This window comes from Eulemur rufifrons, chromosome 30 (genome assembly GCF_041146395.1).
Source record: "Eulemur rufifrons isolate Redbay chromosome 30, OSU_ERuf_1, whole genome shotgun sequence".
In the NCBI taxonomy this organism is placed as follows: domain Eukaryota; kingdom Metazoa; phylum Chordata; class Mammalia; order Primates; family Lemuridae; genus Eulemur; species Eulemur rufifrons.
The window spans coordinates 48444640-48471443 of record NC_091012.1 but is presented as its reverse complement, the minus strand read 5'-3'; the positions used below and the strand labels follow the sequence as shown (position 1 = coordinate 48471443).

The window sequence follows — 26804 nt, the reverse complement described above, 5'->3', positions numbered from 1 at the left end:
GCTCACCAGCCCCCGGGCAGTGGTGGTCTCTGCCTGCCGAGGAGCCGGTCTCCTCCAGCCCCGGAGCTCTGCAGGCGCCATCTTGAAAGCGAGGGCGAAACCGCTCGGGAGCCATAAAGTGCCGAGCGGCTCTCTCTGCCCGGCGCCCTCCGCTGGTCTCTGAAACAACGCCAGGAGTGCGGGATATGCCGGGGCCGCGCTCGGGGTGAAGGGGCAGAGCTGCGCTAAGGCAAAAAAAAAAAAAAAAAAAACACGAACAAGAAGAATAGGCTCGCCGAACTGTATATTTTATTCTTGGTAAATTTCTTCTGGGTTTTGTTTGTTTGTGTTTGTGTTTGTTTTTGTTTTTTTGGGTTTTTTCTCTTTTTTCTTTCCTTTTCTTTTCTTTTTCTTTTTTTTTTCCGGCGGCGGACAGCCTCGGCGGGCACCTTTGCCCTCTGGGCCTCTGGCTGCCGCGCCTTTTTGAGCGCGGAGGTTGGATCCCCACCACCCTCGGAGCTGTGCGGGCGCGCAGACGCCATCTTGAAATCCACTGCGAAACCGCCCGGGACCCAGCCGGGCGGGCGTGAAGGGGCGGAGCTGTGCTAAGGCGTAAAAACAAAAACATCTTATGGCCGCTCCGGACCCAGCCGAGCGGAAGTGAAGGGGCGGAGCTGTGCTAAGGCGTAAAACAAACAAACAAACAAACAAAAAAACATTGAGTCGCTGAATTATATACTTCAGATTTGTGTATTTTTCTGCCTTGCGGTGTGGTGAAGTGCTATGTAGTTTGTTTTTGTTCATTTTTGTTGGCGTTTTTGGTGTTTTTTGGTTTGGCTTTTTGCGTTTCTTTTCTTTCTTTTTTTCTTTTTTTTTTTTTTCTTTTTCTTTCTTTCTTTTTCTTCTTTTTTTTCTTTTCTCTTTCGTTTTCTCCTCTTTCTTTTCTTTCTTTCCTTTTCTTTTTTCTTTTTTCTCTTCTCTTTCTCCTCTCTTTTTGCCTTCTAACTGGGGACCCACGGTGAGCTTCGGAACGGGCCAGGTCCCTGGCTCTGGTACATACCGGATCCTGAGTAGTCACCCCCAGGGCCGGAGATCTGCGGGCACGCAATTGCCACTCTAGGGCCCACAGCCAAGTCACTGCGGAGCAATAGGGTACCAAGAGGCTCCCTGGACAGCCCTCTCCCCTGGTCCACGGACCTTATATAGGATCCCTGCCCAAGTGTAAACACTGAATACTTCTCCAGAAGCGAGAGTGTGGAACCTGATCCCTGGGGACATTGGGCCAAGACAGACTTTTGCCCGTGGGAGCTACAGCAACTGGGGCGCTGAGCAAGCAAAGTCACCATCCTCTCCCCATAGCTAGTATCTTGCCGGCAGATAGAGTCAGAAACCTCCCCTATAGGGGAAGAACCAAAGGGAAACAAACAAACAAACAAACAAAGAGAATTTCGGTCTACTATTAGTGTGGACCCTGCCTGCCTTCTGAAAGACCACAACACAGTGTCCTAACTCACCAAAGCGGTCCTGGATCACTCCAATCCTCTAGGATTGGACCCATCGGAAGCAGTCCCCCAACGGAAACAGAAAAATCTCTGAACAATACACAACAGTCTCCCCCTCTTGCCAAAAGAAGCAACATACCTAGACTGTTTCACAGCCTAAGAATAGAGCACAAAGAGTCCTGTTAACCAGACTAAACCTATAAGTAAAGATCCAATGACAAATCTAGATGGGAAGGGCCCAGCGAAAAAACACGGAGAGCAAAAAGAATCAAATGGAAAGCTCATCCCCAAAGAGAAATACCAGCTCCCAACCATCTGACACAAACCAGACTCAAAACACCAACATGTCACAGGAAGAATTCCAATTATGGATTATAAACAAGCTGAATAATATACAAGAATCAATGGATAAACAACACAAGGAAAACACAAAAAAAATACAGGATTTGGAGGAAAAATTCACTAAAGAAATTGAAATATTGAAGAAAAACCAAACTGAACTCCTAGAAGTGAAGAATTCACTCAGAGAGCTACAAAACACTGTGGAAAGTCTCAAGAGCAGGGTAGATCAAACAGAGGAAAGAATCTCAGAAATTGAAGATAACTCCTTCCAACTAAATAAGTCAGTCACAGAGATAGATCGAAAAAGTAAGAGAAATGATCTGAGTCTTCAAGAAATGTGGGATTATGTGAAGAAACCTAACTTGAGAGTTATTGGCATTCCTGAGGGTGAAGAAGATAACAAGCAAGGGTTGGACAAGCTATTTGAAGACATAATCGAGGAAAATTTTCCAGGCCTTGCCAATACTCTAGACATACAGATTCAAGAAGCTCAAAGGACCCCTGGGAGATTCATAGCAAATAGGAAAACACCACGCCACGTAGTCATCAGGCTGACCAAAATATCCACTAAAGAGCCACTTCTCCGAGCTGTAAGGAGAAAGAAACAAGTAACTTACAAAGGAAAACCCATCAGAATTATGCCAGATTTCTCAGCTGAAACCTTACAAGCAAGAAGAGGTTGGGGCCCCATTTTCACGCTTCTGAAACAGAATAATGCCCAGCCTAGAATCTTGTACCCAGCTAAGCTAAGTTTTTCATACGAAGGAGAAATCAAGACATTCTCAGATAAACAAAGGTTGAGGGAATTCACCAAGACAAGACCAGCCCTCCAAGAAGTACTCAAAAGAGAATTATACACGGATCAGCACAAGAAAGATCCACGAATGTAAAACTACTCAAGAGCTAAAGATGAAATTCCAGATACCACAATGGCCCAGGAGAGAAAACATCACAATGAAGTTCTACCCAACAAGCTGAACAAAAAACTGTCTCACCTATCAGTTTTCTCAATAAATGTGAATGGCTTGAACTCCCCGCTCAAGAGACATAGACTGGCCCAATGGATAAAAAAATACAATCCAAGTATCTGCTGTCTTCAAGAAACTCACCTAACCTGCAAAGATGCATTTAGACTGAAAATAAAAGGATGGAAATCGATATTTCAAGCAAATGGTAACCAAAAGAAAGCTGGTGTGGCAATCTTAATTTCCAATAGCTTAGCTTTCAAACCAACAAAAATAATAAAAGACAAAGATGGCTACTACATACTGATTAAAGGCACAATTCATCAAGAAGCCATGACTATACTCAATATATATGCACCCAACCTAGGTGCACCTAGATTCATAAAGCAAACCCTACTAGATCTCAACCAAATGATAGATAACAATACTGTAATAGCTGGAGACTTTAACACCCCACTGACAGTACAGGACAGATCCTCTAAACAGAAAATAAACAAAGACATAATGGACCTCAATAGAATGCTAGAACAAATGGGCATGGCTGACATCTATAGGACATTCTACCCAAAGTCCACAGAATATACATTCTTCTCATCAGCTCACGGGACATTCTCTAAGATTGACCATGTCCTAGGACATAAATCATGTCTTCAAAAATTCAAAAAAATAGAAATTATACCATGCATCTTCTCAGATCACAGCGGAATAAAAGTAACAATGATCACAAACAGAAACCCTCACTCTTACTCAAAGTCATGGAAGCTAAATAACCTTCTCCTGAATAATTATTCTATAAAAGAAGAAATCAAGATGGAAATCAAAAATTTCTTTGAATTAAATGACAATGGAGATACAACTTATCAAAATCTATGGGATGCAGCTAAAGCAGTCCTGAGAGGAAAATTCATATCCATAAATGCCTATATCAAAAAGACAGAAAACATGCAAATAGACAACCTAACGAATAGACTCAAAGAGCTGGAGAAAGAAGAACAGAACGATCCCAAACCCAGCAGAAGGCGAGAAATTACTAAGATCAAATCAGAATTAAATGAAAAGGACAACAAAGAAACTATAAGGGAAATTAATAAAACAAAAAGTTGGTTCTTTGAAAAGATAAACAAAATAGACACACCTCTGGCTAGACTAACCAAGAGCACAAAAGTAAAATCTCTAATAACCTCCATTAGGAACATGAAAGGAGAAATCACAACCGATGCTACAGAGATACAAGATATCATCTATGAATTCTACAAAAATCTTTATGCACACAAACTGGAGAACGTGGAGGAAATGGACAAATTTTTAGAAACACATAGTCTTCCCAGGCTCAACCAGGAAGAAATAGAGTACCTGAACAGACCAATATCAAGAACTGAAATCGAAACAGCAATAAAAAACCTTCCCAAAAAGAAAAGCCCTGGTCCAGATGGGTTCACACCTGAATTTTACCATACATACAAAGAAGAACTGGTGCCCATCCTACATAAACTATTCTCCAATATTGAGAAGGATGGAGTTCTCCCTAACACGTTCTACCAAGCCAATATAACATTAATACCAAAACCTGGAAAGGACACAACAAAAATAGAGAACTACAGACCAATTTCCCTCATGAATATAGATGCAAAAATTTTCAATAAAATACTAGCAAATCGAATCCAAGTACTTATCAAAAAAGTAATCCACCACGACCAAGTGGGCTTCATCCCCGAGATGCAGGGGTGGTTCAACATACGTAAATCTATAAATGTAATTCACCACATAAATAGAAGCAAAAACAAAAACCATATGATACTCTCATTAGATGCAGAAAAAGCATTTGACAAAATTCAACACCCTTTTATGATAAAAACGCTTAACAAAATAGGCATTGATGGAACCTACCTAAAAATGATACAAGCCATATATGACAAACCCACAGCCAACATCATAGTGAATGGGGAAAAACTGAAAGCACTCCCACTTAGAACTGGAACCAGACAGGGCTGCCCATTGTCTCCATTACTTTTCAACATAGTATTGGAAGTCCTTGCGAGAGCTATCAGGCAAGAGAGCAGAATCAAGGGAGTCCAAATAGGGAAGGAAGAGATCAAACTCTCACTTTTTGCTGATGATATGATGTTATATCTGGAAAACCCCCAGGATTCAACCAAGAGACTCCTGGAATTGATTAACGAATACAGCAAAGTCTCAGGCTACAAAATTAATATACACAAATCAGAGGCATTTATATATGCCAATAACAGTCAATCGGAAAACCAAATTAAAGACTCAATACCCTTCAAAATAGCAACAAAGAAAATAAAATATCTAGGTATATATCTAACTAAAGAGGTAAAGGACCTCTATAAGGAAAACTATGAAACACTGAGAAAAGAAATAGCAGAACTTGCAAATAGATGGAAAAATATACCATGCTCGTGGATCGGAAGAATCAACATTGTTAAAATGTCTATACTACCCAAAGTGATCTACAGATTCAATGCAATCCCTATTAAACTACCAACATCATTCTTTACAGACATAGAGAAAATAATTATACACTTTGTATGGAATCAAAGAAGACCCCGTATAGCAAAAGCAATTTTAAGCAACAAAAACAAAATGGGAGGTATTAATTTGCCAGACCTCAAACTATACTACAAGGCCGTGGTTCTTAAAACAGCCTGGTATTGGCACAAGTGCAGGGACACAGACCAGTGGAACACAACAGAAAATCCAAATATAGAACCATCCTCATATAGTCACCTAATTTTCGACAAAGCGGGAAAGAATATACTCTGGGGACAAGAATCCCTATTCAACAAATGGTGCTGGGAGAATTGGTTAGCCACTTGTAGAAGACTGAAACAGGACCCACAGCTTTCACCTCTCACAAAAATCAAATCACGGTGGATAACAGACTTAAACCTTAGGCGTGATACAATCAGAATTCTAGAAGAAAATGTAGGAAAGACTCTTACAGACATTGGCCTAGGCAAGGAATTTATGAAGAAGACCCCCAAGGCAATCACAGCAGCAACAAAAATAAATGAATGGGACATGATTAAATTAAAAAGCTTCTGCACAGCCAAAGAAACAGTCCAGAGAATAAATAGACCACCTACAGAATGGGAAAAAATTTTTGCATACTACACATCAGATAAAGGACTGATAACAAGAATCTATTTAGAACTCAGGAAAATCAGCAAGAAAAAATCAAGCAACCCTATCAAAAAGTGGGCAAAGGACATGAATAGAAATTTTTCAAAAGAAGATATAAAAATGGCTAACAAACATATGAAAAAGTGTTCAACATCTCTAATCATCAGGGAAATGCAAATCAAAACCACAATGAGATATCACTTAACCCCAGTGAGAATGGCCTTTATCAAAAAAACCCAAAACAACACATGTTGGCGTGGGTGTGGAGAGACAGGAACACTCATACACTGCTGGTGGGACTGCAAACTAGTGCAACCTCTGTGGAAAGCATTATGGAGGTATCTTAAACAGATTCAAGTAGACCTGCCATTTGACCCAGCAATCCCATTACTGGGCATATACCCAAAGGAAAAATGGTCATTCTGTAACAAAGGCACGTGTACCCAAATGTTTATAGCAGCACAATTCACAATAGCAAAGATGTGGAAACAACCCAAATGCCCATCAATACATGATTGGATTAGTAAACTGTGGTATATGTATACCATGGAATACTACTCAGCTATAAGGAATGATGAAGATACGACATCTCTATGGTTCTCCTGGAGAGAGTTGGAACCCATTATATTAAGTGAAGTATCCCAAGAATGGAAAAACAAGCATCACATGTACTCACCAGAAAATTGGTTTCCTTGATCATCACCTAAATACAAATCTGGAAACGACACCAATTGGACATCAGACTGAGGTGGGGGGTGGGGGAGGAGATGGGGGTATGCCTACACAATGAGTGCATTGCGCACCGTTTGGGGAGTGGTAACACTTGAAGGTGCTGACTCGGGAAAGGGGGGGTGGGGAAAAAAATATGAAACTATTGTTTTTAACTTGCACTGTTCACTTAATAATTTATCATGAATATTTCCCATATTATTTCATATCATTGTACAAGAAATAATGTATACATTATGAGGACATACTGTATCTAACAAGATATACTGTTAGACTCTTTGATTCTGTAAAATTAAATAAAAAATAAAATAAAATAAAATAAATTTGAGCACAGGTTGTTATACTTTGAATATCAGGTTAAAGATAATTAAGCCAACATACAAATTAGCTATAAGCATTTTGATTTTTTTACACTAAAAGGCACTATAACACACCCCCATCATGTTTCAATGACTAGTTGTCTATATCTCAGCTTTTCTTTTTAGTCCAGGGAATTTGTAGCATTATGATATATTAACATTATTGCTAACTGATAGAAACATTTCTTCTGAAAGATCAGCTATTGTTCCTAAGAAATCAAGGTGTGTGTCCAGAATTGTATAGGAGAAAGTGCCTACAATCCTAGTTTCCTAATCTGGTTACATTAATTATCTCTTTTTTATTCAAGATGCAAAATTCTAGTCACCTTTTATGTGAGATTTTTCCTTTCAAAGGCAAGATGGATGGCTACATAGTTATTCCCACAGTATATGCATTACATTTTGAACAAAGCTTCTTTGTCAACTGACATGTATGACCCTGTTGTAATGTAATGTGTGGAGGAAGAAAAAGCTGTGTACACACAAATCATTTTTAAAAGGTCTAATAAATTCCTGGAAATTGCAAGAAAGTGATGCATTATATGTGTTAGACATGTAGAATCAGATGAAAATCTTGATTATTGGAACTTTAAATAAAAGGGGAAACCAATAGTGTTTTTAAAGCATATGGTACTTGTATAGTCAAGGAATGTTTCCCTAGAAACATTAATTATATAAACTTCTTACAATGTCCTCCTCTAATTATCTGTTTTATTAGTAGATGAATATCATCATCCATTAGGGAACACTTAAAAACATAGTGAGACATTGTTACAATGAAGATATATATACACATAAATGTTGATGTGTATATGTGTATCTCCATATAGAGAGGTAAATCCTCAAACAACATGGTCTATATATCAAAGTATGGATGTCCTTATAATGAAAACAAAACTATTTATGATTAATATTTTCTCACCATAAACAATATGGAGTAAAGAGAGTTTATGGACTGTACCTACAAACCATTCATAATCAGTGTCAACAGTCCAATATATAGCATCAAGAATCATAGATCATGGTGTTGAAAAAGGCCTCAAGGATCACTTGGCTATTCTTCTACCATTTCACAATTAAGGTAGCTGAGACCCAAATAAGTTAAGTGATTTACTCAAGGTCACTGTGCTGTGAATACATGCACACACATACATATACTGTTCTCTCTCTGATGGATAAGATGGACACATATCATATGATGGCTTAGAAACAAACATACTTCTAACAAAGCCTTCTGACATCTTCAGAAACTAGCCCTTCTTGGATGGGGTACATGATGATAGTATTTCATATGATTTCTGTTGTCTAGCAAATAGTATGTTCAGAAGTACCTCAGGGCCTAGTGTTCCACATCTCTCTAGCTGATTAATCCACTTCTAAGACATACTATAATAAGAGGGGATTGTAACAGAGAAAGGGCAAGAGTTGTCCTCTCTATTGAATGCTTACCTTCTATAAATTCTGCTGTCAGTTATTTACGGGTAATGATAGAGGGAGTGGCTTAGAGGAAGTTTCATCAAGAAGCAAGGAGTACAAAGTTCTAAACTCTGCTTTTATGCTCCCCATCAAAGACTTATGATCAGAGAAGCCAGACTGTACAAAAGAAATATAGCAGGCATGTTTTACAATGCTGAGCTCAGAGGCTAGGGCCACTACCCTTAGAATAGGTTAAATGTATTATAGAGATTTCATGACAAGGAGTTATGTTTTAAGGGAGCATAATTTGACCTGTGGTATATCCAAATCTAGAGCACGTTATTACAAGCTTCTATTGTATTCCTCTTCAGGTATTTTTAAAGACTAATGCGTTAACCTTTGTGAAGTGCCGTGAGATCATCAGGTTAAAGAAGCCTATATCAGGTATTAGTTTAGAGCTGCTAACAATATTTAATGTACCTAGAAATACAGACTGAAAATAATCAGTAAACCATTCACTGCAGTCCCCTTGGTATCAGAGCAGCACAGTTAACATGCTAACAGCTAAGCTTCACATGCTTAGAGGAAGAAAATGATCAATGGCAGAGAGCATATCCACCTTTGAAATGACATGATCCATTATAAGAATCAGATGTTAAATTGCTTCCTGTGCTGAGCACACTCAATTAAAAGTCTGCACAGTGAGATCATCTCGATGGTTAAATATGCTCTGTGGGAACAACCTTTATGGAGCTTAAAAATCACAGAAGGACTATTCCTACCATGACACTGGAGATTTGGAAGGCATTTTCTTCCCCTATTTTTCAATTTGGAAGTTTAATAGGAAGCCATTTGCCCAAGAGACTGCTAAGTTTGGGGTCATACCTATCCAGGCTTTTGCTTCTGTGAACAAGAGATGCTTCTAAGTGACCTTTTTCTATTGGGTCCAGAGTAGATGAACGTGGCTTTGGTCCAGGATCTCTGGACAAAAATGTGTCATTCATGTACTCAGTATTTGATGCCCTTCATCTTCTTTTCAGTAAGATAATCTATTCACCTGAGTTCTATCTCCTTGTTTAACTCCTCCTTCTTCCTTTGGTAGGGGTAGGTATGGGGAGGGGGGGCTGAAAAGAATGCTGGACACAGCATAAAATCAGCAGACCTGCTTTCTACTGGCAGGTTTGTAATTAGCCAGGTCTATAAGCTTGGGCTAGTTATTTAACCTCCCTGCTTCTCTGTTTCCTCATGTTTTAAAAACTCATATATTTTTTGATCATTGTTTACTGTCTGTCTCTCCCTGACAGACTGTAAACTCCACTAATAAAGGAATCTTTGTTTTCCTCACTGGTGGATTCCAAGAATGTAGCACATGGCACACAGTAGGTGGTCAGTGAAAATTTGCTTTAATAGATGAATATTTCATATTTCAGTTAGAGGTGTTACCATTCATCCAATCTCCCAATGTAGAAATCACAGTTAGTGAAAATTCCTGCCTCCTCTTCCACCCACATGGACACCAAGTCTTGTATCCTAACCTCTCTCACATCTGTCCTTTCCTCTCCATCCACACTTAAATTCCCTTATATCAAGTTTTCATCATTTTTTTACTATATTCTTCAAACCATTTCCAGAGTGGCTTTCCTAAAATGCAAGCACATGACACTACCCTTTTTAAACCCTTTTGATGGCTTTTCTGTTATCATCAGGATTAAATCCAAACTCCCAGGCACAGCATACAGGGACCTTCATGATCTATGAAGTCCTTTGTGACCACTTCCTAGACCGTCAGGTATTGATAAGTACTCCTTGAACATTGTATCCGTCTCTTTCTCTCTTTTTAGCCTTTAATGGAAGATATTTTGCATCTTTAGTCACATTTGTCTCCCCAACTACAGATGTTTCATCCTTCTTTATATACCATTGCCCCACACGCTCATGCAGATGTAATAGGGACTCAGTCAATGTTTGGTAAATGAACAATTAAATAAGGAGGTTTGACTAGTGCTGTAGATCTCACACTTTGGGGCAAACTGATTAAACTCTCTGTACCTCAGTGCATTAGAATCCATAAGGATGCCAAGTTAGGTGGACTAGAGACTACCACATTTGAGAAATACTGAACCAAATATATTTACACTTTCTTCTAGATCTAATATTCTATGAGGCTATCATTTTTCTCTCATCATTTGCTTTTTTTGGTGGGTAAGGGTGGTTTGGGGTGAAGGAGGATTGGGGTGGGGTTTAGGGTAATTCATCTGGAAAAGGGGGGAGTTTACAGGCATGTTCATAATTAGCCTTTTCCTCTCCTTCTGTGATTTTCTTCTTTGCCAACAGGATCGATGCACATCTTTGTGTATTAGGCAGTGAAGTGGGCAGAGAAAGAGAAACTCTCAGTACATTGAATTTAATGTCACTTCATTGGAAATACAAATATTTGAATTTATGCAACTGGTGAATGGTATGTTATCAGGAAATTTACCCAATTCTGAGGCATCAGGAAAGACAGATCTGAGGGAGTAATTACATGATATGGAATCATTACTCAATCAATACATGTTTATTAAGTCACACATAAAGAGGCAAGTTTTTGATTCACTGTGAAGAACCCTATCTTGATAAAGACATTAAGTGTTGGTGTTCTCTAGGGTTCTGAGTTTCTTCCTTCTCATTTTCCACATTCTCCCTAGACAATAACGTGCATTCCTGTGGTCTGAATGACGTACCAAATACTTGACTCTAGCTGACTCTAGCTCAGGATTCTTCTGTAAGTTCATTCTTGACTATCAACCCTTCACTGGACATATCCATGTGGATCTTCTGCAGACACCTCCAACACAGCACACCCACAACTGAGCTCACCATGGCTGTCCCCTCTGCCCCAAACCTGCTTTTCCACGTCTGCTTGTTCTCCCTCAGCTGGTGGTTCTTCTTTTTTACTTAGCCACCCAAAAGAATTATCTGTGGCTCCTCTCTCTCTCCCATCTACCATGGTAACTCCTCTCTGGTCTGTCTCCGCATTGCTCCTACTCTCAAAACTCCAGCTTTAGTTCAGGCCCTCCTCGCCATCATGCTCCTGGACTACTTCAATAATCACATTGCACTTGTCTCTTGGTTTCCTATATCGTCCATCTCCAATCAGTCTTCTCAGTTGCTGTCAGAGTGGTCTATCTCAAATGCAGCTTCTTTCAAATCATTCAGTGATTTCCTATTGTGTCAAGAGGAAATGCAAATCCTCAGCATCCTTAAAACCCCCAACAGATATTCTGGCCCTGCTCATCCCACCAGTTTTATCTTCTTCTGCACTCCTAGGCTGTAGCAATGCCCAACAGTTTGCAAGTCCCCAAATGTGTCATTTAAATTCATATCTCTATTTGTTTAAGCTAATCCTTCTGCCTCGAATGTTCTTTTCTTTCTTGTCCACCTGATAAGCATGCAATTATCTTTCAAATGTTATGACTTCTACAAAGCCTTACCTGACTATAAGGCCTTTTCTCACCAAAATAACCTACTGTTCCCTCCTTTGTGCTCTGTGGCACATGGTCCTGGACAGGGTCCAATAATAATACTATTTTATACATGGTGAGTGAGATGATGGGCTCTTAGAGGACAATATAGCACAGTGGTTAAATGCATGAACTTGGAAGCCAGAATACCTTAGTCCAAATTCTGACTCTGCCATTTGTTATATGGGCAAGTTATTTCACCTCTCTGTGCCTCAGTTTCCTCAACTGTAAAGTACACATAATTATTTTACTTATAGGGTTGTTATGAGGGATTAAGTGAATTAATATATGTACAATGCTTAAAATAGTGACTAATACATAATGATTGCTATGTGTTTGCTATAATAATAATACTAACATTAATATTAATATTATTATTTTAAACTTGAAGCTCCAGGTCATGATACTCTATCTGACACATGGAAGGATGGGAGGTGTTCAATAACATTTAGTAAATTAACTAATAGACAGGTTAGGTCCCTGCTGTACAGTCCCACAATATCCACTAACTTTCTTTTTTGATCATCTTCTAACTTGTTCAACGTGTCTCTCCCACTAGACTATAAGATTCATTAGTGCAAGGACCATATCCATCTTGTTCACCACAATATCCCTGGCACCAAGCACCTAGCAGGCACATGTTTATTTGTTAGATATATAAATGAATGGTTTTTATGATGTGCATTTTAGTTATTATTAGATTGCATTTTGATCATTTTTTGAAATTGTAAAATGCAATCCCCTCTCCCATATTATTTCTATCTGAGGCAACAAAATTTCAGTGAAGCATTGTTAGAATTAGAGTGAAGTATTATGTTAGAATTAATTTTCTGATCAGAGGGATCCTACTGTTTCCTTACAATATATACGGTCATAGACTTTTCAGTTCATAAGCTAATTCAGTGGTACAAAAAGTCCCACAGTACACCAGTCCTTCCTGTTTACCACATGTTATTTTACATCTTTAACAAAACTCACAGGCAGAGGCTTTGTGAGAGTTACCGTTTATTAATTCTATTTATTTAATGAGTATATGGTTTGAAGAGAAGAAAAAATGATATCAAAATGACCCATTAAAAGGATCTGAATAGACATATCTCCAAAGAAGGCACACAAATAGCCAACAGGCATATGAAAAAATGTTCAACATAATTAGCCATCAGAGAAATGCAAATCAAAACTACAATGAGATATCATCTCACCCCAGTTAAAATGGCTTTTATCAAAAAGACAGGCAATAACAGATGCTGAAGAGGATGTGGAGAAACGGGAACCCTCATAAACTATTGGTGGGAATGTAAATTTGTGCTACCACTATGGAAAACAGTATGGAAGTTCCTCAAAAAAACTAAAAATAGAATGACTAAATGACCCAGAAATCCCACTGTTAGGTAAATATACAAAAGAAAGGAAATCAGCATACTGAAAAGATATCTGTACTCCCATGTTTATTGCAGCACTATTCACAATAACCAAGATATGGAATTAACCTAAGTGTCCATCAATGGATGAATGGGTAATGTAATCATCATACATATACACAATGGAGTATTATATAGCCATAAAAAGATGAAATCTTGCCATTTGCAACAACATGGATGGAACTGGAGAACATTATGTTAAGTGAAATAAGTCAACCACAGAAAGATAAATCTCACATGTTTTCACTCATATGTGGGACCCAAATATTAAAAATGATTGAGCTCATGGAGACAGAGTAGAATGATGATTACCAGAGGCCGGGATGGGTAGCAGGAAGGGGGGATAAAGTGGAGGTGGTTAATGGGTGCAGAAATATAGTTAGATAGTTAGATGGAATGAACAATATCTGATAGCACAATGAAGTGACTATAATCAACAATAAGTTGGGATATATTTAAAATAACTAAAATAAGGGAATTGGAATGCTCCTAACACAAAGAAATGATAAATGCCTGAGGTGATGGATACCCCAATTACCCTGATTTGATTAATTCACATTGTATGCCTGTATCAAAACACTGCATGTACCCTATAAAGATATACAACCATTATATACCCCTAATAATTAAAAATAAAAGATTTAAAAACTGGTACATTATTTTCAGTGCTTATAATTCAGATGAAACAATAAGCCAAGTGCACAAATACCTACATCACAATGCCTTTTGTGTGCTCTAGCAATATGTCTGGTAAGATTTCAGGGGGTCCCTATTGATATGATCAGAGAAGATTTTATGGAATGGCTAAGATTATAGTTGGTCTTAGTGGATGGGTTGGATTTCCCTAGATGGAAAGGTAATAGCATTTCATGCTGAGGAAAAGGCATGGAGAAAAGCGTAAAAATACAATGCATTGGGAATAAGGAGAGCATATAGATTTCTTTGGCAGAAAGAGGGATTTATGCAGGAAGAAGAGATAGAAGATAGACTGGAGAAACAGATTTACAATAGTTTATGGTGGGCTTTTGATAATAAGGCCAGGATATCTGAAGTATATCTACAGACAATGGGGAACTATGGAAGATGTCAGGGTAGAGAATGGAAAAAAAAAAAAAGCAATGTTGTGAAAATAGTAACTGGACAGCAATATGGCAGTACATTAAATGGAATCGAGTTCCTAGGCTAAGTTGTGTTTTTAGGTGATGGGACACCCAGTGGAAATATTCAACAGATGGTTGGAAATGCCAGATTGTTCAAACTTAGGGGAGACATGGATTTGAAATAATCTGCATAGAACTGACAATAGGAGACTTAGAAATGTATGAAATAGCTATAGAAGCATTCCGAATGAAGCCAGAAGTTTAAGCACAGATCTACAGCAATGAAAAATAAGATGGAAAAACAGGTAACAGCATGTTGTAAATAAAGATGCAGTGAAATACTAACCTAGGAAATACCTGATGCCCCTCATAACCTATAGAGGCATTCTGATCACACTTTATGAAGCACAACCTTAAGGGAAGGAGCAGATAGAACTTGGGAGTAGAAGAAGGGGGAGAAACAAATAACACCAATGTACCTGTTGAACAGTCAGATCCTGTCCACTTGGGATCGCAGCTGCATACTCCAGTGTCCAGAAGAAAAGTCCCATGTCCTGAGCACTGCTCTTGACATATAGGAAGTGGAGTTTCACAGTTGACTCCTCCCCAGCCAGTAGAGCAGTGACATTCTCCTTTTACACAGATGCCATGGCTGGAACACATTGGGTCTAAGCAGTCCTCTGAAGGCAAAAAAAAAGAGAGGTGGGGGAAAGGTTAATAGTGAACAGGTATGGCCAGCAGACCTCAGGATAATGAAACTGAGATACACTGATTTCCCAGTATTATTAACTATATAATTAATGCTGCTTTAATTGGGCAATAAAATGACTCACACAAACACTGTGTTCAAACCAGAAGATTATTAACACTTAAAAATATGGTAGGGTATAATAAAGGTTGCAACCTAAATTTACAAGGAGAAGGAAACCACATATATGCTGTGTGAAACTGTGAACAGTCTGCAGTATCCCCACACAAATAGGTGGGTGGACCACTGTGGGACTTCAATAAGAATTCTTTGGCTTTGCAAAAAAGCCCAAGAGTTTTTGTTAAGTCATTCATTATCCTTTCTGTTCCCAGAAAGGATTTTTACTTGATATGTCCAGAGGAGCTTATATAAATTATTAAAGTTTAGACTATTCAAAATATTGGGTGAGGTGACTGCTATTGCATAACATAATAAAATTTACGTCAATTTATTATAATCTCTCATGTTTTAACGAAGCACTAAAAGTGCAACGTTTTAAACTTAAATTAAAATGTCTTTTCGTTATGGGTTCTCCTACTATCAGGACACTGTGACATAGTTTTCAATGTCATTAAATATCACAGACTCAATTCCATTTGTCTCTGATTTTGTAAGTCTGGAAATTTTTGTACACATTCTAACAAATGTATAAACTATTTTAGAGGTAGATTCCTATGCTCACCTTGGGAAAAAATTGTTTTGTGCTTTTAACTGAGTAGCTATTTGATTTCCAAATTTTTATTCTTCCCATACAAATAAGATGAGACTAAAACAACTCATCATAATTAGGATGTATGCTTTGAATTACTTTTCCAGCAATGGAAATAGAGGGATACAACCTGCTTGCATTTGCAACACTGGACTAGTTTTAGGGTGTGGCTTGTGGCTATGGAACAGACTAAATCTAACTAAGCACTATTATAATTAGTGTTATTGCCATTATAATTAGCCCAAGATCTTAGGGTCATTAGCACAATATTTTAACACCTGAGCTAATCAGCAAATATACACCAGAAGGTATGTCTCATTTGAGTCATCATTTGAAGGGAGAGGGAAAGTCCAAAGTATAGAATCATTTTTTAGGAGGTCATTTTGTTATATTAAAGTACAATTTTAATAAATAAAATAAAATTTAACATAATATAGCTTGTTTTATTAAGATGACTGCTTCAATATATTCATGTATATCATATTTAAATCATGTAAGTCATACTTAAATCAGAGGCACAAAGTCATACGGCTGAAGGGGCCAGGCAGGCGGCACACATGACTGAAATGGGCTGGATGTAAGAAAATATGGTGCATGGAGAGCAAACTGAAAGCAAATGTCCTTTTCAAAGGGGGCTGCTGCTACTTGGCTCTAGTTGATTGCCACCATGTAGCAATGTGGGCCCAGGGTCACCAGATTTTCTAGTGTTCAAGAGAGGCTAGAAATAGGGATTTTCATATGACACTTCTCTATTTTTAAATTTTGGCAAACAATCACATTAAACAACAGCAGCAGCAGCAACAACACTATGTGAGCCAAACAAAACCCATCCATAGGCCTGGTTTAGCCTGTGGACTCCTGGTCTGTGATGTCTGTCTTAAAACATTTTTCTTTTATTGTATTTGAAAAATGTACACCATTACGTGAGCATTCTTTCTTGCTCTCTTCATTATTCTACAAAGTTTCTTAGTGACTTTGGAGAAGGCAAATTTAAGCTAAGTCCTTTTTCAACTGCTTACAGCATTTAAATTAGAAGGGTCTAAGTTAATTAGGTTACCTGTTTTTCATGGCAAGTTTGTAGATGTGATAGACACCATTTTTTTGCTAACTCTGTTTGTGTCCATATAGCATCTGAATTTACAACCTAATGATTGCAGTTGGATCACCATAAAAACAATTTCCAAAGGGAACTCAGGAACTCCAGTGCCTTGTCTAGGCCTAATGCCACTTATTGGAACAGATATAATCTTCACACCAAAATTCTACTCTTGCTAACGGGAGGTGAAAAGCTAAAGCCCTGCTTGTTCATGGAGTGGAATGAGATTAAACTCTTTAGAATGCTGTGTAATAGTCTTAATGAGCCATCTTTAAAAAGCAATTATTGTGCATTTTCAGCAGCCTCTTTCCCGAACAACAGTTGTGATGAGACCATCTCCCATGGTAATGGTTTAATATTATTTCTGAAATCAGTCTTGTTTGAGGAATGTGGCATGAAAAAGGTCTGATTACTAGTAAACTTATTTTCCAGTGTGTCTCTTTAAATGCTAAAACTTGCTATTTCAAAAAAAAATTTTGGGTAAAGACTCCTTTGGGGCGAATTTAATTTAAAGGCACTGCTTTGAAACTCATTAGTGGCAAGCCTGCTTCCTTAGGCATGGAGGTCAGATTTCAGCATGAGGTATGTAAAAATAAATAATATAAAGCAATAATAATAATGGTAATTACAAATCACTCCAAAAGAAAACATTTGCAAAATGGCTCCAAATGTGCATATATTATTATTTTTATTATGTGCTTTAAAGTGAGATATAGTAAAATGCACCCTGTAATAAGGAAAGCATATGACTTAACACCTAAAATCATCAATATGGAAATTCTCAAGTTATAAAACAGTGTTAGAAATGAGGGGTGGGAAATACTATTTTTCATTACTGCTCTGCAAATGTCACAGATTTGGCCTCATGCATAATATCAGACTGTCAGAAGAGATAAGAGCTCCCCTGGAGCCAACCCCCTGATCCATGTACTAAGAACATGTTGGTCATTTATTGTTTGCAAAGACCACTTGCATCTTTAGAAGTGCAGAATGACACCTTCGACGATTCAGTAAGAGAAAAGCCTGAAGCAATAGGTTAAAATGGGGCTCTGACCTTCTTCACATATTTCTCCTTTGTATCCTGGCACACAAATGCAGACTCCCATGATGCAGGTGCCGTGGCCAAAGCACGTTGGGTCAATGCATTGCTCTTCTGGAACGTCACACTCCGGCCCCTTCCAGCCATGCCGGCAGACACAGTGTCCTTTTTCGTATTCTCCGTTCCCACCACACAGCACAGGGCATGAATCTGAAGGTTGGCAAATGAACTTGTAATGTTCTCATAATACTTTCAAAATCTCCAAAGAGCAATTCTCTATTGATTCTTGTATAATATTTCAGGCAAAAAATTGTACTATTTCTGTCTTACCCTTTATTAAATAGGTACATGTTCATGATTACCAACATAGAAATTTTCCTCTTATGGGAGTGGGGTAAATATAAATTATAAAGATACCCTGAGTGGAGAAATTGCATCAAGTATTTGCTTTTGATCTCACTATATTCTTAAATTATTATTATTATTATTATTATTTTATGCTAGGGTTTTTCTTTCTTACAGTTTTTCTTCCTCAAGCAGATGTATATTACTTTTAGGAAGCAAAACCTCAAATTTTAAAAAGCAATAAATAGGGACTTATCCATATTATAAAATGTTATCTTTAAAAGGTTGTATAACTAAATAGAATACATTGAAAATGAGCAGAAAGAATCTCTAAAATAATAATTATAAGTCCATGGGAAAACGTGGTGTGATTTACCTAAAGCTTTTCAAAAATTAAACTATGGGCAAATCTAGGAAACAATGAAGTTTGCTAAATTTAACTTCTGACTTTCCAAGTCTACTTTCTAGGCTACTTACTCATCTGGTGATTACTCACTCCTTCCAGGTACATTGGTGTGTATAAGCAGTTACCAACTTTGTCCACTTTTAAACTCAGTCCATTATGAATTAGTTTATGAAGGAAATATAAGCATCATGTAGTGGTTAGGTCAGACAGCCTAGGTACAAATCCCAGCTGTTAGGTAACCCTGGCTGAGCCACTTAAGCTCTCTGAGGTTGTTTCTTTGCCCATAAAAATAGGATAATCATAGACTTACCTCATAGGGCTATTGTAGGAAGTAGGAATTAAATGATGTAACACCAAGTATTCAGAACAGTACCTGGTATAGGAAGTACTCAGCTTTTGGTAGCAGCAGTAGGGGGCACTGCTGCGGTAACTGCTGCTAGTACTACTGCTAGTATTACTACTACTATTAATTCTGAGTTCTCAAATGACATCTATTTCCCTAATCCAATCACAATAATAGAGCAACATTACCTCTAGCACAGTCAGGTCCAAGGAATCCTGGGAAACAGTGACAATGACCAGAGATACACTCTCCATTTCCATTGCAGTTGGTTGAACAGTCATCCATTATTTCTATTAATACAGAGAAAAATAAAAAAATGAACAAATATCCAAGGTATAGAATCTTTAATTTTTTTTCATTGCAGGAACTCTGGGCCTATAACAATCTTGCCCTTTGCTGTTTATGGAACACTTACTCCTCAAAATCAGATGCCAAAGACCCCTATAAGATGTCACACGTGTTACAAAATTATGAAAAGGGCCCTGGATTTGCTGAACTGGCTAATCAGAGTGGAACTAAAAACCAACTTTATCTCTAAAGTGCATAAATGGTCTAGAGGACTTGTGTTCTTAAGAGATATTCATGATAAAGCTCAAAATGTACCAGGATCATAGGACATTTCTTAAAAGCAAAACAGGCTTAAAAATGCAACCCAGAAGACTAAACGCTGTTTATTTTGCAAATTTAGGTTGTAGTAAATCAAGTTTTTTTCTCTAGCAACTTAGAAAATTTAATCTACTATTCTTGACAGCATAAATATGATATTCAGTATTTCATTTTCATTAATAAGTGACAATGGGAGGCTTTTAAAGTAAGTGGTCATATTAAATTCACCACCACTAAAAGCATTAGAACCTAAGTATTTCATTGAGAAATGCTTTCTTGACTGTAACTGCTTATCAGTTCTCTGCCACTAATTTCCTTTCAATCCATTCTTAGAGAAGAATAGGTTTCAGATGAATTGAGAAGCCTTTGTAGGTACCCATAGTTCTGGTGACATAAATAGGTGCAGTGCAACATAACTTTGATAAGTCTTGTGGTAACTTCCCTGAAAAACTATAATGTTATACAAATTTCAGTGTCTTACAATGACATAAAAAATGTTTGTCATTTGACATTGTATTTGAGTATAATAATGATTAAATTCTAAGCCTGTGAAAAATTATGGTACCTATGCTTTACTCTTGTAGTTTTGTATGTGTGTGTTTTTTATCTTCTTCTCAGTATTCCTTTCATTAAATTTCCCATACTTAGTACTCTGGGACTCAGAGTTTTATGTTCTGGCCTATTAATCTGACACTTCTCTTATGTACCAATTTTTCCTTTTTCAATCCAAATTATCTGCTTCATCAAGTTTCACTTAACTAAGCTATTTCTGATTAGGAGAGATTCTAGGAGGTGGTCTTGCCATCTTCCATGGAACAATGAGAGTGACAATTTATAATGAGGGTCAAGAAATAGCATTTCTATAATTATGGTCTGTGGACCACTTTTATCAGTAGGATTGCCTGGGGCACTTAAAGTGAAGATTCCTGGACTTCAGCCCCAGATCTACTGAATCTGTCTCTGAGGGAGGTAGCCCAGTAATCTATGTTATAACAAACACCCCAGGTGACCCTGCAGGTGCTCACCATTTTGAGAATGCTTTAAATAGTAAACTTCCATAGTTAAAGAACTTGTCATCTAGATGTTGGATTTCTGTCTTGGGCAGGATAAAAGCAAGAGGAAGAAAGTGGTATCTAGTCCATTGAGGGTATTCTTAGAAAGCTAAGAATGAATCCAGTGGCCATGTGGATAGTCACTCTATTATCAACCAAAGGAGATGATTATTCTCACCACTGTGTGAACACATCACATTGCCTTTTGCAGGTTTATACTGATCTGTTCTCTGTTCATAGTGTCAGAAACCTGAACTGGATAAGCAAGTGACATGTGACATTTACTTATCTATTAATACAACTGGGCTGGCTGGAATATAACATTCAGCAAAGAGACAACCATTTTCAACTGATTAAAACAGCCATTTTCAGAAAATCTTTAATCTATTTAACAAGAAATTATGAAGAGGCATAAAGAGACTTTTTTTCATTCAGAGATGGAACAATTTTTTCTGTATTTTCTATTTAACTATCTTTCTTATACCAAGCGGTAGTGGCAATTCTTAAATCCACATTTGGATTGCCCCTGCTCTGGATGGTTAATAGGAGGCCACGGAGGAAGCTTTAAAAAGTAAATATAGTTGAATTTAATTTCACACCAGATTCTATTGACAACTTTATGGAAGGAGCCTTGTGGGAATGTAGCTATTCTGGAAAAATATTTAATAAAGTTTGCTATCAAAATAAATAAAAATCCCTACATCTTATTGACTTATCTAAGAACTGCCCCTGGGCTCAAACTGCTTCATAGAGCTTAACCCCAGCAATGCAAATGAGAAAAGAAGGCAACACAGAAGGTTTTGGAAGCTGCCACTTCCACTGGGTATCAAAGAGACACTGGGGCAGCCTAGGGACTCCAGGAGGAAGTTGGCTGCAGCAGAAACACACAAACAATGGGTGATGAAAAAGAATGTGCTTCTCTATTGGCCTCCAGTAATCTTTACCTTCTATATTTTAAATCTTAATTCTGAACCACTTCATAGACTGCAGTTCCAGAGTGGAGAATAATTTTGAATTTCTATATTTAAAGCCCTGTTCTTATGCTACAGTCAAAAACCCCTTGGTATTTGCATCTGCACTGATGATAGGTTTTGTTTCTGGCAGTTTTTCTCATGGGAGAAAGTAAAGGTAATGAATAATATTATGGAATAAGTATGGTGTAAAGGGCATGGGCTTTGGAATTAGACATGCTAGGTCTCAAATCTCAGTTTTGCCACTTGCTGTCTGTGAGACCTTGCCAAATTATTTACTCTTTTTAAGCGTCTGCTTCCTTATTTGTAATGTAAGTATTACGATACCTGAGCTATCAGGGTTGTGATGAGAATCGAACAAGATAACTGAATATAAAGCATCTAGTACAATGCTAGGGGCAGAGTGGCACTTCATAAATGGTATATATTATCATCCTGCTATAGAGCAGGTTGCCTGAGATTAGGGGATATTGACAACTCTGCCTATACTACTGGAAAATAATATATATTAATTGTAGGCCAGTGTGTGGCCTATATTAGTCATTTGGTAAATGTTAGTTGTTAATTCTGTATTGATCCTTGTTAGTAGCAGACAAATATAGTTCAGAATCAATCAACTGATTCTAACATCATCATGAAATAGATGAATGAGCAGCATTTAGAACAAATAAATACAAACCTTACTTTCTGTAATCAAATATATTAGTTTCATTTTACTCTGATTAATATAAACTAAAAACATAAAAAAATGAATGCAGAGAATTTAGGGTAAATGACTTATATGCTTTCTCTTTTTTTGGGAAATTTACTTAAATTTTCTTTAAGTGGAAGAGTAGGAGAAATGTTTCTGTTGTTTCTAATCTTAAAAAGACAACAGAAAAGTAAATAAATTGACTTGAATAAATAAAAAGCAAATATGTCATTGCATATGAAACTGACAGCTTGATAACTGCATGATAGGAATTTGATCTCAAAGGTTAGATTCTTTTTTGGGGGAAGTAAGGGACAGGAAATAACTCCAAGCATGTTTCTGGGCCTGTTGATTTTTGAAAGGATAATAGATTGGTTGGTGTTTTAACTTGAGCTTCAGGGTAAGAATAACAGGAAGAGAGAAAATCCTCAGAAATATTTTATATCATACAATTACTCTAATTTTTTAGGAGAAACTCAACCTCTCATAACTCATCAGCATTCACAATATCAAAACTAGGCCTTGATAGAAAAATATCATAGAAGGTCCATCTGTTGAATCTGCCTCATTGAGTCTGTGAGTGGCAAAACAGTGACATGACTTTTAAAATATATATTTTTTTCTAATTTAACAAATGCTTTGTTTTTGAAAGATGTAAGATCAGTGGAGCTTTTCTCAAGGGGAAAAATCATCAGTTCCATTCTATTGCCTTTCTGATTACTTTAGAGAAAAGTTTTTGATAATCTTATGTCTGGAATACCATTTTCTACTGACTCAAGGTCTTCAGCATCAAGTAAAAATAGAACATAATTGTTATAAAGAACAGATGGTATATCTATTAACAGTCAACACATCTTCCTAAACATATGGCTGAACAGGTTAACTAAAGGATAAAGTGGTGAGAGTTGTATAGAAAACTGACAGCTGTAAAATACTTTCCCTTCTTTTAAGACATGTGTTTTAGAAAAATTCACACAATACGATACTGTGTCTATGAGTTGTTTACCCTCAGGACTCTAAAATTGCTAAAGACCTCAGCTTTATTCACACAACGGGTTATGGGGAATGTATTTACCAAAAAAAAAAAAAATGACAAAAGAGTGAGATTGTCTCCAACTAACTGGAGTGACAGTGAATGAGGATGTGTAGGCATTGCATTAAAAAGCTCTGACTCGGGTGGGGCAAAGGCAACATATGTAACCTAAACATTTGTAACCCCGTAATATGCTGAAATAAAAAATAACAAACAAACAAACAAACAAACAAACAAACAAAAAACATGTTTTAAAAGGCCCTGAGCACACTGAAGGACACATTGTGATGATTTTCAAACTAAAAGAAATTCTAAAAAAAGGGGCTTTGAATGACTCAAGTTATTATCCTCATTACTTTTCTCAAATAATCTTATGCTGTATTTTGAAGCCTTAATGGTTCTAGAATCAGTTGTTCTAAAGAAGAACTTTACTGATGCTAGTTTTTCTATTTGAAAAAGGTATCTATTTGCTTTTTTTAAAAAAATAACAGAACTTGAATTAACAGGACTTTGCTTGTTTATTCCTTTCTTCACGGAAGTTGTTAATCTATGTACCCTTGGTAATAATATTACCCAGGTAATTATTCCTGTTGAGAACACATAAAAAGGTGCGTAGCAAGTATCCTAGAATAACAGCAAATAAAGGAGCATTTACAAAAATCTTAATCAGCATTTAAACAACTTCACTGACAAAAAACAATATAAACATTTCTCATAGTGACCTATCCTGAATAACGACTTTAAGGTAGAATAAGCAGTAAGCTTAAATAACACCCGCATCACTTTCATCACTGATTGTGTCTTTCTAGAGTTTTACTGTTAATTCAATGTAACAGGCAAAGCATCTTACCGATTGCTGTAGTTAACACAAATACTTGCTCCATCTTTTTTCCGTCATTGTAAAATGCCAGATACCAAGGCCCTTGGTCCATATACTCTATGAAACCCGTCTCCTGAAGTGAGGTTAATATCAGGTTCCGGGGGGAGTGCTGGGTATCATCAGAGCCCTTGGAGTCCTGCTTGACCAGCTGTTTGCCATCCATTAGTTTTACAAAATCAAACTGGAACCAATACAAACACAAATATGAGCCACTACTTTTTCTTCCATACTAATAAACATCTCTAACTTTAACTACTCTATCTCATACTTCTTTGACTTGGAAGTAGGCAAAGTAGAAGAAGAGATTATTAATTCTTAAGTATATTTAAACTCAAAAGCACATTATTAATTCTAAAAAAACCTCATTATATTATTAATATAAATGTTATAAACCTTTCAGTTTGGGAGTATTCAAAATGGTTATTTAAAAATAAATAAACCAAAAACTAGAAAGAAAATCTTGTTTAGTATTATTTAGGAGAATCTTGACATTTTACTAAAGTATCTGATAAAAAGATACTTGAAAATATACATTCCACTCAGAAATGTTACTGTAACCTTTTCTACAAATCAAAACAGTTGTATCGTTTTTAAAACAAATGAACAGTCAAAATTTGAGAATGTTCATTGTAATTTACTACCTCTGTGGTAACATATTTAAAAATTCAAAGGACCCTCCTCACTTTTTTTCCTAATCAGTGGACAAGCACATGGCACACATTTCATTGAACATTTTTTTTAAGTGTCACATTTGAATGGCGTTCTAATTCCCTTCCTATTCTGGCCCAGAGGTAAGGTTTTGACTATAGTCATATCTGTTGGGAAAAAAGCCAGTCCCAGATGTTTGATTACTTTTGCTACTTCTTAGATGAAGTAGAACTTCAAATAGGTCCATGCAGGGAAAAAAAATAAGGGAAAGCAAACGTGGGAAATGAGATGGCTAAGGTTTATGAAAGGGTTATGTAAACCATTGAGGTTTTACATATTTAAGTCATTACTAACAATAGCAAAGAAAAATTTCTACCTGTAAGTCAAAAGCTTGCCTTTTCAACTCACTTCCCACCAATTTCTGATGGATGTACATTCCTTCATTGGGACAAGGGGACATGGATGTATGGAACCAGCAGAGGGGGTCTGGGCATTAAAGCCAAGTAAGATGAGAGGACTTAGAAATTCATGATCACCCTGTTCTAGGAAGCAGAGGTCAAGTTTAAAGGATATTGTCTTAAACTCTCTTTTCTGAATCTGCTTTGCTAAATGCTATTTCTTATTTCTTCATACCATTTCTTTCATTAGCTTGAGTGCGATTATTCTGGATGTTTGTTCATGACAAAGATTTTTCTGCCCTCGTCTTTGACTCCCACACACTTCACAGGCCACAAACCTTGAACTGTTCAACCCACCACCCTCAAGAAAATACCAATAAAATCAAATACCTGAGTGTGTGTAGGTGGAATGTTTCTTCTGCCATAAATTCCCAGTAGAGAGTCCTTGGCTAACGAAATATTGAATTTCAGATATATCGGATGGTGGATAGTAATCTGGAAACGCCAGAATAAGCCAGGTGGAATGGTCTGCATGACCTGTGCACCAATGTCAACTTCTCCTGTGTCTATGGCCCGTCCCTTCTGAAACACTGGTTTTAAAGGCAGAGAAAATTACACATCATATTAACTTTCATTTTATAAAGCAATGGTTTTTAGCTTTTCAAGAACAGATATATCAAAACAACTTACTCAGCTTTTTCTTCCTACCCAGCCCACCCATCTTTCGAGGCCTCACCCAAATTAAATATCTTTCAAGGAGCCTTCCCTAACCACCCCCTATGTCAGTCTCTCCCTTCTCTTCAACTTCTATTTCATTTATTTCAATCAATTTCATTCCTTTTAACCATTATTTACTGAGCACTGTCTGGGGTCAATAGAAGAGCAAATAGGACAAGTCACAAATAACCACGTCATAAATGAAAGTAAGTTCTCTGGGTATTTAAAGGAGGGCAAAATATTTTCCCTAGTTGTTTCTATCTCCTTTATCTTCTTCTTCTTCTTCTTCTTTTTTTTTTCTTCCGTTTTTGAGACATAGTATCACTCTGTTGCCAGGGCTAGAGTACCATGGTGTCAGCCTCCTCAAACTCCTGGGCTCAAACAATCCTACTGCCTCAGCCTCCTGAGTAGCTGAGACTACAGGCATGCACAACACTGGGATAATTTTTCTATTTTTAGTAGAGACGGGGACTTGCTCTTGCTCAGGCTGGTCTCAAACTCCTGAGCTCAAGTGATCCTCCCACCTCCGTCTCCCAGAGTGCTAGGATTACAGGTGTGAGCCACCACACCTGGCCTTGTTTATCTTCTTTTATTTCTCCTTAGCACTTATCACCATTTAACATATCATATATTTTACTTATTTTTTGTTTATTGACTGT

General features: G+C 37.2%; 1 protein-coding gene across 3 annotated transcripts in view; it reads right to left on the bottom strand.

Moving 5' to 3' along the window:
• TENM1 (teneurin transmembrane protein 1) overlaps positions 1–26804 on the bottom strand; it is a 532730-nt gene that overhangs the window by 225621 nt on the left and 280305 nt on the right. For all 3 annotated transcript variants that reach the window (XM_069463375.1, XM_069463376.1, XM_069463377.1), the window contains exons 7-11: positions 25819–26018; positions 24353–24563; positions 19338–19439; positions 18071–18265; positions 14943–15143 (exon numbers count right to left, since the gene is read on the bottom strand). In XM_069463375.1, the coding sequence (XP_069319476.1) occupies positions 14943–15143; positions 18071–18265; positions 19338–19439; positions 24353–24563; positions 25819–26018 (909 nt within the window). The remainder of the gene's footprint in view (positions 1–14942; positions 15144–18070; positions 18266–19337; positions 19440–24352; positions 24564–25818; positions 26019–26804) is intronic.